Here is a 16,655-nt window from a genome sequence, read left to right on the forward strand (position 1 = left end):
ATATATATATTTTATATGTGTAGTGTTGTAAACGTGCTCAGTTTTTAATTGGTTTTGTTGTTGTTGTTGTTGTTGTTGTAAGAGTTCTTTATATAAACCACATACAAGTCCCTTATCAGTTATATCATTTGCAGATATTTTCTCCCAGTGCTGCGTATCTTCTCTTTCTTGATTGTTTCCATCATTTGAAGCATGATGCTTTTCATTTTGATGAATTCCATTTACCAACATCACTTGTGGTTTTCTGTCATATCAAAGAAACCATTACCAAATCTAACTTTGCAAAAATTTATTCTTCTTTTTCTCCTAAGAAAAACAAGAAGTCTTAACTAAAAAGTAGTCTTAACTCCTATACTTAGCTCTATGAATTTTTTTTTTAGCTAATTTTTATAATGGTGTGAGATAGGGCTCCAACTTTATTCTTTTGTCAAAAAATTTTTTTGACATTCCTACTTGGACTTTATTAATAGCAGGAAGATTGTTTATAGCAGGGGTGGAAGTAAGTCTCAGACCTCTACCCCTATCATCATTGACACGCAATGGTAAATAAGCAGTTGTGTTTGGGAACAGGGATACAGGTTCGTCTGTGGAAGTGGAGGACTGGGGCTCAGACAGGGCCCTACGATGAGGATAAGAGTGAGCCAAACCCTGATTAAGTTTTCTTTCTCAGAATATATCTGTTTGAAAAGGGGAGAGGGTTTATTTTAAGTAGTAAGACTGGACAGAATCAGGAAAGATGGGAGGTCTTTTAGTACTTTGTGGAATGAGGGCTTTTTTCCAATGTGTGTACTAAATCTCTTTATTCAGTGTCCGCCAGCACCCCCCACCCCCCCGCCCAGCCCTGTGCAAGCGTGTCTTCAGTGAAAATGATGCAGTTATGCCACACTGGCATTTCCACTGACACAAGATGATGGTAGGTGGTTTACTGACTCAGCATTAGACACATAAGTCACAGAGTGAGAAAGTCATCTCTTTCTCTTACAAGCCTTCTAATTATGTCAAAAGATTTTCTCTGATTCTTGCTAATCTTCCTCTATAATAACGAGGGCAGGTCTCAAGTTGATGGCCTGCTGTGATCATCAGTATCTTTCTGGGTTCCAATGAAAGTAATTTGCTTTCATTATCTTCATTTTTATCTTTATTCCCTACTTACAAAAAGTGATACTGATTTTTCATTTAGACTGGTGATATAAGTTAAGCCAAAAAACTTGAAATGAGCTGATCAGAAGAAAAACATTAGACAGATAATATGTAGATGTCACATAAATTGCAGTGTTGCTATACAAATAAAGACACCATTCCAGAATTTCTGATCCTTTATGATTTCTTCTGTATGTTCTTTTGAGAGGAATTTGGGAGCCCAAAGGAGCTAAATTGCCTTTGGGACATTGAAGGCAAGGTGTCAGCCAAACTAGAGTAGCTTTTACTTGTTTAAGTCCTTACACCACCTTTTGATTTAACAGGAAATCCTTATCATTAATTATCATCACATTGAGCATTGACGTGAAATGTAATTAGAACTGCATGAACCATATTACTAAAGATACAGGATCTCTGCAGTGTGTTATTATTGCACCATGGAATTGCGGAACACAATCCTGATCAGATGAATCTGGCTGCAATTTGTTAGGTCATTCAGCTCTTGATCTTAAACCTGTAACGGTATCATTTTGAGTACTCCATAACACAGACTAACCTGCAACTGTTCTGTTAGAGTTCATGTTGGTCAAGAGGCTGCTTCTTCAAAAATCAGAATAGTAGTTAGTTTTTAGCCACAGTTTAACTTAAAAAGAAATCCAGTGGTCCCAGAATACACACTTGAATGCTCTCTCTCAGAAAATCACATTGTAGATTTATTATTACTGACACGGATAGTATCATCCATTACAATGTTTATTGACAAAGCTTTTCCCATTTTAATATTTCTCATCATTTCCTCAATCAGTATTGCTAGTTGCCTTACAAAGAATTTGACACTCAGCTTATTAGTAGAGATAATGTACACTGTTTCTACAGCATTCTGAAGCAGAACATTGCATGCCCACATCAAATTCAAGCAAAAGCATAAGGGAAATCATTTCAGCACCTCTCAAGGCCTCGCTGGCTCTCATGGAGAATAAGGTGGTGGTGACTGTTCTGCGGACAGTTTCTCATAAGCAGGTGGAGCATTGGGAATCTGTGAAGATGAGAAAGGAGAGCGTGGGCTTGACAACAACACACATGGTTCTGAAAGAGGGATTAAGTCAAAATAGCTAGCATCACGTTTATACTTTTGCTCTGGGTTGAAACTTGTTTGTTTCATATCTACTTTCCACCCGATGAGGTAATTAATGTTAAATTACACAAGTGTGTATGTTGAAGCATTTGGGCAGTGGTAGAGGGATAACAGCAGAAAAAATAAGGCTAAGTGGCTTCCCCAAAATCTCCTTGGATTGTCTTTATCAGTAGAAGTCCCAAGCCCTAACTTACGAATTTTTCAGTTCTGTTACAGACACTGGTCACACTGCATCTTTACCACAAGCATAAATCCTGATAGCTGTGTCTAAAGGCCGTTGCATTTATCAACAGAGCACAAATCTATCAGGTCCTCATTTAATGCTCACAACAACCTTAGGAATATTTCCGTTGTTTCTATGTTACAGGTCAGGAAACTGGGGCACAAGGAGGTTAAATCACTTGATGAATGTCTTACAGCTGGCCAGTCATGGAGCTAAGAGTCAAATATAGTAATTTGGCTCTGGAGCCAGTGCTCTCAAAAGCTATAATTACTGCATCTATACCAGGACTGTCCAGTAGAAATAGAGTGTACCACATATGTGGTTTTAAAATTCCTAGTAGCTGCATTTTTTTAAAATTAAGAGAAACAAGTAAAATTAATTTCACTAATATATTTTATTTAACCCCACTTTCATGTTGAAGTGATATTATCACTTCAACGCTGTAGTCAGTATAAAACTCATTAGTGGATTTTTATGTTATTTTCCTCATAATAAGTTGTTGAAATCTAGTATGTATTCCAAGATGTCTTAATTCAAAGTACTGTGTTTCAGGTTTTCAATAACCGCATGTGGCTAGGGGCTACAGTGCAACTATTGAACAGTGCAACTCTATACAATTAATAATAGGCACTTTTTTCCTCTGTCAGATATGTCTATGTTCAGGACAAAAGCAATTATACTAAAAAAACATGAGACAAAAGGACATTGTATCCAGAACCAAGTTCTTCCTTTGGGCCTTGCACGTAGATGTTTCATTATTGACCCAGGAAACTCTGGATATGAGAGGACACAATTTAAGAAAACCTCTGTGAATTCCCTTGTTTTTAATCTTACTGTTTACTTCTTATTATGGTAAAATATACCATATAAAATTTAACATTTTAACCATTTTTTAGTCAGTAGCATTAAGTATATTCACATTGCCCTTGCTTTTTAAATGGCAATATTTTATTCATTAGAGTTAAAAGTAAGAATATACAGAAACACCAGGATGCAGGATCTCAACCTACCACAGGTTTACACTTGTTCTCTTCAAAAGGCAACTTGCTGTCCTGTTGACCAAGCCCCTCATGTGAACATCTTCCTGTCAGGGTACTTTGAGTACCAGCATGAATGTTTTTGTCCTGAAATGTGAATTCATGAAGGTCAGTGGGTGAGAAAAAATAATTGAGTCCATTAAAGAAAAAGAGAAGGAAGCTGACATTTTAAGAATGAGTTTTAATCTTGGCCCTGCCACTTATCCTCAGTGTATCCTCAGGTAGTCACTTAGTCTCTCTGAATTCCAGTGTTTTCATCAGTAATATGAAGATAATGTCACCTACCTCTCAGAACTAGGCTTCCCCAGTGGCTCAGTGGTAAAGAACCCACCTGCCAATGCAGGAGATGTGGAGTCGGGAAGATCCCTTGGAGGAGGAAATGGCAACCCACTCCAGTATTCTTCCCTGGAAAAATCCCATGGACAGAGGAGCCTGGCAGGCTACAATCTATGGGGTCACAAAGAGTCGGACATGATTGAGCACAACAAAACACCTAATACAGTGCCTGACATCTATTAGTCAATGAATATTTTTGAAAGGAAGGAGAAGAGTGAAATATAAAACTGGATCTCAGAGAATGATTACAAGAGGAGTAGATCAGAGCTCTGGAGGCAGGAGGTGGTTTCACAGTGAGGAGAAACATAGGAACAGCTTGATTGCAGGGACACTCTGTCCATTTCTGCCTTCCCCATAATGACAGCAATATATCTGAAACACTGTGAATGCTTGTGTTGTGATAGAAATACTGTGGTTGTGGTGCTGAGCTTCCAAGTCACATCACAACAATGACAAGTCAGCCGAAGGCTGTTGTGCACTTTGAATTATTGGGGGAAGGGGTGGGTAAAAGCTTATAGTTTGGTCATTTGCATAGGCTGAGGGGGTGATACTCTCCATCCCTAGAATAGAATGACAAGTTTGTGCAAGACGGATACACGTACCAAAACAGGGACTGCAGATGCACTCTGCCCAAGTGAAGTGGAATATTTCATTACTGGCATTGTTTTAAATTGCTGGCACATTGTGATCATAAAAAGCAGACTTTTAGTTGCTCTTACCATTAAATTCTCCACAGTAGTCGTTCTCAACATTTAGAATGCAGCAGTGTCACCTGGGGGGCTTGTTAAACAGATTGCTGGGCTTGCACCCAGAATTTCTGACATAGTAGGTATAGGGTGAAGCCCTATAAATTTGCACTTCTGGCAAGTTCCCAAGTGATACTAATACTGCTGGTCCAGGGCTCTCCAGACAATGCACTTCCTTATTGCCTGTGCCTGGCATGACCCTTAGAGGAAGGAGGAAGTCAGATGGGGGCCATAGAAGAGGAGGGAGTATGTGTCGCTTCCAAAGGGACAAACCACTGCATAGCTGCCAAGTTTTGTCAGATCTTTTGATTTTTTTTTCAAAAAATAAACTAGAAATTAAGATTTTACATAAAGTGTTACTTTTAAATGTTTGCACCTAATTCAGTTTTTTAAGTTACAGACCCAAACATTATCTGTGAACCAAATCCACCAGCAGGGCATGAGCAGCTCTCTGAGGTCCTGGCTGAGGGGAACTAGAGCAGGAAGGCTGTGCCAGTGTTCAGTGCCTCCTCCGCAGTCTTGTCTATAGACTGTGGTTGATTATTGGTGTTACTGGGTTGAAAGAGAAGGGCATCCGGATGGGTCTCCCAGGGAGGAGAAGTGTTTGGATCATCAATTGGATGAGACCAGACATGGTTGGGACTGGTACCTATAGGGTCTGCCGGCTGTAAAGAAGTTTTCCTAAACTCTACTCTGAAATCATTATTGACACTACCTTTTGGAAGGATATAAGCACAAGGACCCCAGTCTTGATGAGAGGATCCAAGAAGTTCTGCTGCCCTCCACAGCTCCTAGTGATATACCTCCAGTAAGGTGCTTAATGGGCTTCCTGTGTAGCTCAGCTGGTAAAGAATCTGCCTGCTACGCAGGAGACCCTGGATCGATCCCTGGGTCAGAAAGTTCCCTTGGGGAAGGGATAGGCTAACCACTCCAGTATTCTTGGACTTCCCTGGTGGCTCAGAGAGTAAAGAATCTGCCTGCAATGCAGGAGACCTGGGTTCCATTCCTGGGTTGGGAAGATCCCCTGGAGGAGGGCATGGAAACCCACTCCATATTCTTGCCTGGAGAACCCCCATGGACAGAAGAGCCTGGCAGGCTGCAGTCTTTGAGGTTGCAAAGACTCAGACATGATTGAGCAACGAAGCACACCACAGCACAGCAGGAGGTGTGTTAATGTGAATGCATTCTCTCCCTTTACCTCGATTATTGGTTTTATTCCTTATTTTTTTGATCCTCACCTACCATAGGTTAGGAGCATGATTCACTTCCCCAGTTCACTGCCAATTCTGTGTATTTGCATCAAACTGCAGTGTGTGTGTTCAAACAGGGTCCTGGGTCCCACCACCAGAGACGGTCCCAGACTCTACATTTTAGCAAGAACCCCAGGTTATTTGAGTGCAGGGGTCCCTGACTGTACATTGAGAAACATGACACTGAAAGACGTGAGTGTAAAGTGAGCTGTCAGGAGAGCTTTTGAATTTTTCCCCAAGAATCAGAAGTGTTATGTCCTAAACTTAGAAGTGAAAGAATAAAATTCATAAATACGAAAGCCAACTTCCAATGCCTTATAAATCATTCTTCTGCAGAAAAGCATTTCTGCAAAAAGCAGTCTTTCCTTTCAAAAGATGTTTTTCGGGTCTAAGAGGAATTGTTGGGCAAGGAAGAAATTTTAGGAGACCTTACTTCCAACCAACCTTTCTACCATTCTGTGAGCAATGAAAGTGGAAAAATAAACATATTTCAAAGTTTAATAAAGGTTGATAAAAGTGGTACCTGAAGCTTGCATTAATTGTCATTTGTGTTCTTCTGTTTTATAATGAAAACAGAATCACCAAAGAGAGACAGGGAGGTAATTATGTAATTAAATACAGTACTTAATGCACTACTTTACATAATTTTACCTACATTTCTTAGACTGCTGGTCCCCAACCTGGCTTTTCAGGAGATATGAAAGTCTCAAAACAAGATTTTAATATTAATTTTAAAAATAAATGACTCCATTTTTAAACATTAGAAGGAACCAGGGAATTTAAACACAGTTTTTAAATCTCATAAAAATTCCATAAACTCAAGTCACTGGTCTAGAGCTGGAGGACTGGATGATGGCAGGTTGAACAGCAAGGCAAAATGCTCAGCGTCTAAGTCCATGACTCAGACTGTCTTTCTTCCATTGAACGTATTTAAGATAAGACAGTGTTGAAGCAGAATGGGGGGAAAAAGTTGCTTTTTTGTCTGGGTAGCATCAAGCTAGCAATTATGGACAGTTAAGGAATGGATACCAATATGTTGAGTTTGTAGAGCTTTTATTCCTTGAAAGACTAATCATTGTTTTTTTTATATGTAAACATAGAATTAATTTTTTTAATTATAGAAGAAAGCATATATTACATAAAAAGTGATACGCATCATGTTATGTCATCTGTGTCTAGGTGTATAATAGAGCAAATGAGGCTCAGAGAAATGAAAATCTAAGGCCACCAGTAAGTCAACAGCAGAGTGAGACCAAATCCTCATGCCATACAATTGGGTGACTGCTGTGTGCCAGGCATCGTGCTAGGCTCTGGAAGTAAAAGGGGAATAAAAACTACTTTCTGCATCAGCTCCAAATGGGATGAAGAGAAGGAGTGGAAGAAGCAAAAAGTAAATAACAAATTACAAGGCAATGTCATAACCTTGTTCTAGAGGTACACATGAAGTGTATAGCAGAGAGCAAAGAGTTATATTCCCTAATCTCTCAACCCAAGGCTTTGCTGTGGTTGCAGTCCTATTCAGACTCAAGAACTTCTCCTTCCCATAAGTGCCACCACACTGGAGGGCTGCTGCTTGGTGACTATGTCTCCCACGTTCACCCTGATTTTCATGATTTATATCTGGGACACCATGGCAAGATGGGCGTTAGGAAAAGGGTCACATGGGACTTCCCAAGCTTTCCAGCAAGGAGAAGAATTTGAAGCTACCATTTTCACCTTCCCCTTCTTCTCAGACTGCCAGAATCTAGCCCTCCACCCAGACCAGCCCTCCTCTCCATCATAGAACCACTTTCTCTGAATGAAGTGTTGCTAAATGAGGAAGGGGACTTTCCAACATCTTTTGTAAAGATAAATTTTTTCCCATTATATATCAACCTCAGAAGCTTTCAGATCTGTAATAACAAAGAGAAAGGAGAGAGAAAAATGGCAACTCTCCTTCTATCCTGTTGCTCACTGTGGAGAATGCCTTTGGATGCTTAAGTTCCAAACTACTACCTGTCTTTGAAGCAAGGTTTCTGAAACCTGTAGTCTTCACAGGTTAGTGACTCTGTTGATGTTGCTCATTTTTGAAGGATCCTGCTTTCTGTTAACTTCCTGCTCGTGTGGGTAAAGGAGCAAAAATCCTAATAAAACCACATTGAGCATCAAAGGAGGGAGGAACCTGTTAAAAATCTGGCGGTCCTTTGTGCTGCTGAGGGGTGGACAGTTTCCTCACTGCACTGATGGCTACGTGGGTCCTGGCTATGCTGGACTGCTTGCTAATAGAGTTAGAAGAACTTGGAATTCCCAGGAAACCTGGAAAGAAAGGAGTGAAGAGGTAGGGTAAGAAGAATGGGCCACTAAGTGGAGTAACAGAGCCAGTGGGAATCCCCAGAAGGATTGGTAAGACCTGGAGTGTCTCATGTACTTCTGTTCACTATGCAAGAGGACCATGAAGCCTTCCCCCTTGCCCCCAAAACCATCAGCTACATATGCAGGCCCTCGAGTTCGCTGTGGGTGGAATCAGAAAGATGGGCCAGGTTCCTGGTTGGGATTCATGCTGGGCAGAGGCAAAGGAAGACTTATAAGATGTACAGTGTAGAGCAAGATGCATCAGAACCATGAATCAGTGCTGGAGGTGATCGTGAGACTGTCACCCCACTCCCCAGAACTTCAGAGAAAGAAGGAGAAGGGAGGGCCTGGAACTGGAGGGACTCAGCCGTGGGAACTTTACTGACCTTCAAGCTTCGGTATCCGCTTCGTCTTCTGCAGTACCAGCAGCTGAGAAGTAGTAGAATTCCCAGAATCACTGTCAGGATGCCAATCCCTGCAGCCCTGGCCCGAGAGACAGACACGTCCACCTTGGTGTGGGAACCTTGCTCCAGATTATGATGAAACATGTGTCAACCTTCTCTCTTCACAGGGGCTTTGCGATCAGAGCAGCACCTCCCAGTCCCCAAGGAGTATTCCACTGCACCCCACCCCAGGCGCCCATGGGCCTCCAGCACACATATACAGAGACAGAACCATCTCTAGGAGCCTCTCAGGTGTGTGTCCACAGCAGCAGTGCTAACTGTCGTGGGCCCCAGCACCCAGGCTCCAAGAGCAACAGGTGCAGTGGCAGCTGACCCTTCTGTGGACTGAGTTATCTTTCCATCAGGGCCAGTTTAAAACATTTTCCCCAACTGTCAGTCCACAAAAAAGAAACGGAAATTAACTTTGACTTAATGTCTGCTGTAAGCTGGGTACCATGATAACCATTCTGTATTCGTTAGATTATTTAATTCTCACAACAACCCTGCCAAGCACTATGGTGAGCACCCTGCTATTGGCTCTGTCACAACAATCCTCAGGGGTAGGTATGACATTCATTTCACATTTGACATCCCCAAGACTTTAGGCTGGTAAAATGCCCAAGGTTGCACAACCGGAGAGTGGCAGAACCAGCATTCACAGCAACTGGCCTGAGGTACCCAGCCAGTGCCTTTCTGACCGCATCACCCCTTCCTGAAAGGAAGCTGTTACGAGGGCATTCAGTGGGTTCTCATGACTGAAGGCAGATGATTCCATTCCCAGCATGCCTGTGTTCTCATTCTACCTCCTAAGTCTGTGGTCACCGCCTCAGGCATCTTGACACACACAGAGCTCTGTTTGAATTCCCCACACCACAGTCACATTGTGCTCACACACAGGAAGTGAGAGCCAAAAATGCTGGGATGTGCCAGACACACCATTAAGAACCCATTGCCCAGCTGGGCAGGGCTTCTCAGATGTCACCCAAATACCTCCTGCAAGGCAGTTGCCTGAGATGCATGTTAAAGTACAGATCCTGGGCTCCTGACCCCACGACCTACTGAGTCAGCCTCTTGGGCGGCAGTGCCTAGGAAGCTGCATTTTCACAAGCTTCATAGGTGGCTTATGCCGCCTCAACTGAGAATTTCTCAACTGTGGTTTCACAGAGATAGAGTCTGTTGAGTCACCATGCAAATCCTGAAAAATATACTACCTAATACCATGTGCAGCTGCACCCCTCAAGAGTATATTTTTGCTCTTGGGACATTTTTTCAGAAGATCTCACCACCACATCCCATTTCACCATGCAGGGGTATTAGAGAATCCCACTAGGGTCTTCTGAAGAAATGCTCCAGCCTGAATTCCTCTTCAGTGCCTTTGACAGGTTCTCCATCTCTCTTGCCCCTGCAAGTTCACTCCAGTAAAGCAATTCAGCAGTTCTCTCCCAAGACAGCAGGTTTGCGGGAAGTTCTGAGCAGATCACTTAAGAGACGGTCCAAACAAAACCTAGATCGCTCATTTGTCCTGTTGGAGTCTCCACTCAGAGAGGGGCCCCTCCCACCGCCACCACCCCTTACCCACTCTCGTCCTTGCAGAGTATGTCCTGTGGCCTGTGTTCCCATCACAGCACTTATACCTGATGAAATTACTCCCATGCCTAACTCTCCCAGTAGGTTGTAAGATTTTTTTTCAAAGGAGAGAATAGCATCTTGAGCTGGTGTACACTGCTTAGCACTTAGAAATGTTTAATCATGCAAAAGCTTATTTTAAAATAATTCATAATACAAAACACCTTTCTTTAGGGTAAGACACTGATGCAAAGGTTATGACCAGCCTCTTCACCTTGGACTCAGTTAGCAGGTGGAGCGACACACCTGCCCTTCAACCTCACTGTCGTTTAGCAACTTGCCTCTGTTCTATCTGCAAACAACCTCTGGGAGCCTGAGTGGAGTAGACAGGCAAGGCTTGAGGACAGAGGCATCATGCTCTCAGACAGGTGTTTTTCAGCCTGGGAACCCACGGTAAAGGCCTCATAGCCAAGAATGCAAACAAAAATGGCAAGATCCAGGTTTTTGCCTTCCCTCCCTCTTTGCCTCTTTGGCCTCAGAGAAACCTGAGACCTTTTGTAGGACCTCAGGGTCTCCTTACCTCATTGCCAGGTTTATTTCTGGAGAAATAAACACTAGAGAGATTTACGGACAGACATGTGCTGGTGGAAGCCAGAGGCTGTGTCAGCAAACGGCAAACTGTATCCCCGCTGGGTCTGGTTTTGAACTTACTCTTCAGCCGTGACATAAGAGTGGCTGTGCCCTTTCCGGGTGGAACCATGGAAGAAGTGAGCCTCTTCTCTTGGCATCTTGTAGGGCCAGGCCACGGGGCGCCTAGCAGCAGAGGCACACAGGTGTCATTTCATGCATCCAGAGTGTTCACCATCTCAAAAACACCCACAAAGACATTCTCACTAGGTGACAAAAAATGACATCCAAACCCTCTGTATTCTCTCTGTGAGAGGACTAGTACTTGTTTCTTTCACAGATATAAAGTGGGAGTTGCTCAGGTTTTTAACTCCTTTCTATCAACTGGAATTTAAGTTCAAAGAAGAAGCCACAAACAAAAGGAAAAAACTTTCAAACTGAGTTGTGATTTGACCTTTAATTTAACCTATACCATAAACTTGTAGAGAAACAAACAAAAAGCATTTTTATTCATTGCTTACTTGCCCTGGCTCAAGACAGATTAATAAGAGGAGTTATTTCTCTCCAGAGGTATTATTTTATATCAATCCTTGGACAAATAAAAGGCTATGATGATATAATGTACATGTGCCTTAGCACAGATTCCTTCAAGCCCATTTTCCAACAAAGTAAACTGTCCCCAAAATATGAAATTTTAAACTATGATACAAACAAACAAACAAACAAAAACCCCATGAACTTCAGTGGTCATCATTAGAGTGTGCTTATTAAAAACCAACAATGATTTCTCTTTTCTCCTTGCTATTGTGTGTTTTTCATTCCTTTTATTGTTCTCGTGAATTGCATAGGTCTGATCCCCATAGAGTTATATTAATGAGCCCCTTTAAAACAGCTGAAGAGAAGTGAGAAGGGGAGTGGAGAGTTCACCCATGAACCCTTTCCTTGGGGCATTTCATGTGTAATTTGCGCTTCCCAGTTGTAAAGAAGTCACCCTTGACCTTACTGATCATCTCAGGTGAATAATGTGGGGATGAACTCTGCTCAAATGGCAGACACAAAACGAATTCTGCATTAAGTTGTTTTCTGTAAATCTATACCTCCAGTTTTGAGCCTTGGCAAACAGTTGGGGGACAGCAATTGTACTTCATCCTACCTGAGCCAAGAAACGTGGTTCTTCAGGGGACTAGACACAGCTGTTCGTGAGCCAGTTACAGCCTGAAAAACTGCTTTTCCTGGTTCTCTGCTTTGCTTACGGGCAGTCTAGAGGTAGGACCTAGGAGGAGATTTTGTGAACCCTCACAAGTCGGAGAATTGTGAATATTGAGGAGAATTCTGCCGACATCCAGGTATCAGGGAGGCTGGAGGAGTCCACTGGAATCTCCCAAACCCTGTTCTGTTCTGAAAGAGTGGGTGAAAAGGCATTGCTCTTACCTGCCTGCCTGGGACCAACTCCGTCTGCTGGCTGCCGTTTGTGTGAAGATTGCTTCTCTGGCTCTTAACCTTTTTAATTTTTTTTTTCCCCTGGTCTTGAGTCCCATGTTAATCACGAGTCTGGATTTCTGATGGGGTCGTTTGTGATTGCTTAATTAGCGTGAAAGAAATCAATTTCATTCCTCTCCTCAAAAAGTCATGGCTCAGTGGCCTCTTTTTTCCCTTAATCCCAGAGTTTCATCTTAGGGAAGTCATTAGTTTTAATGCTGATCCCTCCTCTGTAGGATTGTCAGATAAAATATAGGCTTTCCAGTTACATTTGAATTTCAGATAAGCAGTGAATAGATTTTAGTATAACTGTGTCCCCTGAAATATTTTTGGTGCAAAAAATTATTTGCCATTTACTTGAAATTCAGTCGTAACGGGGCACCCTCTACCCTCCCTCATCTTCACCTCAAAGTGTGGGTGACCCTTTGGTCTCAGGCCTGCAGGTCATCTAGGAGCATGACCTCCTGATCAAGAGGAGGAATTAGAGGATCGCTGAAACTTCCTGAGCTAAGCTCCCAGGTTTTTTGTGACACCCCCAGAGACGACTGTCCCCTGGGAAGAATGAGTTTCTTGCATTGGCAAGGAGCAGAGAAAATTTCCTCTTTGAAGGTGGATATGACCTACCTAGAATTTAATTGAAACCAGGGCTAATTCAATCTACATAGCCTGCTCTGAGAGTCAAATGTGTACAGCCCAGAAGCATTTCAGTGGGACAGAATTATCATTGCTCACCAGCTCTCTGTAACCATTGTAAACAAGCAAAAACTAAACAAAACACCCACTAGAATTAAGGAATGTGAGAGTTCTCATCAGCCAAGGACTTAGATTAAATGACCACTAAGGTTCCTCTTTACGGCTTCCTTGGTAGTTCAGATGGTAAAGAATTTGCCTGCAATGCAGGGGACCTGAGTTCAATCCCTGGGTTGGGAAGATCTCTTGGAGAATGGAATGGCAACCCACTGCAATATTCTTGCCTGGAGAATTTCCATGGACAGAAGAGCCTGGTGGGCTACAGTCCATGGGGTCACAAAGAGTTGGACATGACTGATCGACTAACACAACTACAACATAAGGTTCCTTTCCCCACCTTGCAAATCTTACGGTTCGTCCCAGTTCCCACCGGACTGTCTTGTGTGAGGGCATTATCAGCACTGGATAATCATCAGTGGAAATGGCATGGGAGAAATGAAACAGCATGAGTGAGGTTGATCTTTATTAGGTGAGATCCTTCTTCTCTCCTTTCTGAAAAGGAGAGAAAATGCAAACAGATCTGAGTGACAAGAAGGAGTCAGCCATTCAAAGATGGTTGGAGAGTGTTTCATAGAGAAGAACCAGTGCAAAGGCCCCGCAGCAGAGAAAGAATGTGACTTGGTCTGGACTCCCAGAACTGAGGCTGATTTAGGAGATTTCATAAGAAAATCAGGAAGGATACAAGCCTTTGGTGTCAAGGGATTTGAGGAGAGCAACTTTAACCTGAGGCTCAGGTTTATGCCCAATAACTCCTAGGAAGGCCTAGTGGTGGGTGCTAGTCTAGAAAGAAGGACTCAGTTCTTTTATTTACTTTTTTTTTTTTAATTTTAATGTATACTTTATTTTTTAGAACAGCCTTAGATTTACAGAAAAATATGAAGATAATACATAGATAACCCACACCCAGTTCCCCTATTATTAATATCTTAAATTAGTTACAATAATGAACCAGTAACTAAAGCCATATCTTACTCAGATACCCTTAGTTTTTTTACCTATGTCATTTTTCTGTTCTAGAATCCTACAAGACATGTTAACTAAAGGATGCTGTACTAAGCCTAGAGACTGAAATGTGCTACTAACGTGGCCCCCTGGATGATGAGCCAGACCAGAGAGGAGGAAGGTACTGACCTGGATCTCCAGGCAAAGTGAAGCTCCTGGGTCTCGCTCAAGTCCCTCAGTGATGTGAGCTAATCCGGGGGCCCTGAGTGTGCCTGGGCACCGTTCCAGGGTGGAAACTGCAAGGCAGCTGGCACTGTCCGCTCCCCAAGAAGAGGCTCTGGGACCAGGCCCAGCACACTGGGGATACTGTGACCTGTCTCGGCACTTCCCCTCCAGCCACTCTGCTTTTTGGAGCTCAGCAAGGGAGCCCTGATCAGATCTTACATGGGCATCTCTTTAGGTCTTTGAGTGGTTTTGCAGCCTCTGGGGTACCCAGTCCTGTTAGGGTGAAGCACCCAGGAAGAGCTGGGGTGGCTTCTTTAAATAAGTCACCAGGGACCCTCAGCCTCAAAATCCTACACATCCCGTTTCCTGAAAGTGCCCCCAGCAGTTTTCCCTTTGCCTCAGGCTCCTAGTCACTGTCCCTGGACTGGCCGAGGCCCCAGGTTCTGCCCCAGAGCCAGTCCAGCCCAGCCCAGGCTCACCTGCCCTCACCCTACCCCCACCCCCCTAGTGGTTTCTCTTCTTCCCTGGCATAACATTCTTCCCTGGTGTAACATCTACCCACCACCACCGCCAACAGGCTCACAGTTGGGGCTCTAAAGTCCAAACTGCCTGCACTTCCTCTCTTCGGTCTGTGTGACCTTGGATAAATCATAAACCTCTTAGGACCGTCACTGCATGCATCTAAAAAAAGAGAGTTATTAATAGTACCTACTCCCTAGATTGGTTGTAAAAGTTAAAGGAGATAAGGCTTACCACCTGCTTGGCATAGAATGAGTTTAACGATGGTGTGAGCTGTTACAAGGTTGCCGTAACCCACTACCCCTTTGGCCCAGTTCAGACCTGCCTTGCGTGTGGGCGTGACTCTGCACTTCCCGTGCCCCAGACTCGGGATTGGAGTTTAGCACCTGGCCGGCCACTGACTTGTTCTCTGCTGCCACCTGGTGGTCATTGGTCCCCTTGCACCGCAGGCCCCCACATGATGAAGCGGCTGAGACGGATTGCAGAGATGCCCTCTTGGGTCTTTTCAAAACTCTGTCGTTTTTTTTCCATTTATTTTTATTAGTTGGAGGCTAATTACTTTACAATATTGTAGTGGTTTTTGTCATACATTGACATGAATCAAAAAAAAAAAAAGAAGAGAAAATATTAAATCACTATATGAACTTCTATTGAAATAGACACAAGGAGGATACTGAGAATTTAAAATAATAGTGAAATAGAAGCGAGATATCCAGAATATATTGATAGAGGCAATTTCTTAGGATAATGGATTATTATTTTCTATAAAAAAGAAGAGCAATATCTTTCAAAAATTTTAGGAGAATAAATACTTAGCCAGTGATATTTATTATAGCTTCAGTATTGTCAATCAACCATACTTTAATAGTACTATATTGTTCAACATTTAAACTGAATATCTTGAGGTACCAAATTGAAAAGTTCAAACATCAAACAAAGAAAAATTGCAAACATCCTGGAGATCAAACCCAGTCAATCCTAAAGGAGATCGACCCTGAATAGTCATTGGAAGGACTGATGCTAAAGCTGAAGCTACAATATTTTGGCCACCTGATGCGAAGAGCCAATTCACTGGAGAAAACCCTGATGCTGGGGAAGATTGAAAGCAGGAGGAGAAGGGGACAACAGGATGAGATGGTTGGATGATGTCACCAACTCAATGGACATGAGTTTGGGCAAACTCTGGGAGATAGTGAAGAACAGGGAAGCTTGGCATGCTGCAGTCCATGGGGGTCACAGAATCGGACATGATTGAATAACTGAACAACAACAAATTGATTCTAAAATGTAAATTTTCTATCATTTTATAGTTTGAATCTTAGGTCAGTTTAGAAATCTTTGATATTTTTGTGTGATTTTCATGATTATACAAAAGACTTCCTCTTTGCCTATAAACTTTGGAAAATATATTTAGAGTCCGTATTGTAGATTAAAAAAAAACAAAAAACCCTGTTGTTCACAGTGCTCAGGAATCGGAGTCCTCTTCACTTTTCCTTCTTGGGGATTAGAACCTTCTTCAGTGCCCCACAAGACCGTGAGCTCTTGCTCTCTTACCACACCTCGACAGAAAATGCTAGAATATTATGAAAGGCATTGTTGTAAATGGGAGTTGTTGGTGCTGCCCTTTTGTAGGAGAAGGTAAACAAACAGAACTTGCTTATCAGAAAGAGGAGAAGACAGGTAGACATCTCTGCAGTTATTGAAGCAGGCCGCAGACAGTACTCTCTCCCTACCCCCGGTGGAGTCCTGGACCCAGTCAGAATGGCCTTGAATCCCAGCTCCCATTATTACCTGTGTGACCTTCAGCAAGTTTCTTAAGCTCTCTGAGCTTCGGCAACCCCATCTACAAAATGGGAATTAATAATTATTACAGAATTGCTGTGAGATTTCAATGAGATAAAATACG

General features: G+C 42.7%; 1 protein-coding gene across 7 annotated transcripts; it reads right to left on the bottom strand.

The window, feature by feature from the left end:
* Positions 1-1,859: 1,859 nt before the first annotated feature.
* On the bottom strand, positions 1,860-14,654 carry MLANA (melan-A). Of its 7 annotated transcripts, XM_061132481.1 has the most exons (7): positions 14,195-14,654; positions 13,401-13,555; positions 11,988-12,107; positions 10,919-11,020; positions 8,585-8,681; positions 3,509-3,622; positions 1,860-2,176 (listed from the first exon to the last, which is right to left on the bottom strand). In XM_061132481.1, the coding sequence occupies exons 4-7, from the start codon at positions 10,993-10,995 to the stop codon at positions 2,108-2,110; spliced, it is 357 nt and encodes a 118-aa protein (XP_060988464.1). In that variant the 5' UTR covers positions 10,996-11,020; positions 11,988-12,107; positions 13,401-13,555; positions 14,195-14,654; the 3' UTR covers positions 1,860-2,107. The 7 variants fall into 7 exon arrangements, with proteins under 7 accessions (XP_060988464.1, XP_060988463.1, XP_060988461.1 ...); XM_061132480.1 differs by lacking the exon at positions 11,988-12,107 and having other exon boundaries at positions 13,401-13,464; XM_061132478.1 differs by lacking the exon at positions 11,988-12,107.
* Positions 14,655-16,655: the final 2,001 nt, after the last annotated feature.

This window comes from Dama dama, chromosome 29 (genome assembly GCF_033118175.1).
Source record: "Dama dama isolate Ldn47 chromosome 29, ASM3311817v1, whole genome shotgun sequence".
Taxonomy (NCBI): domain Eukaryota; kingdom Metazoa; phylum Chordata; class Mammalia; order Artiodactyla; family Cervidae; genus Dama; species Dama dama.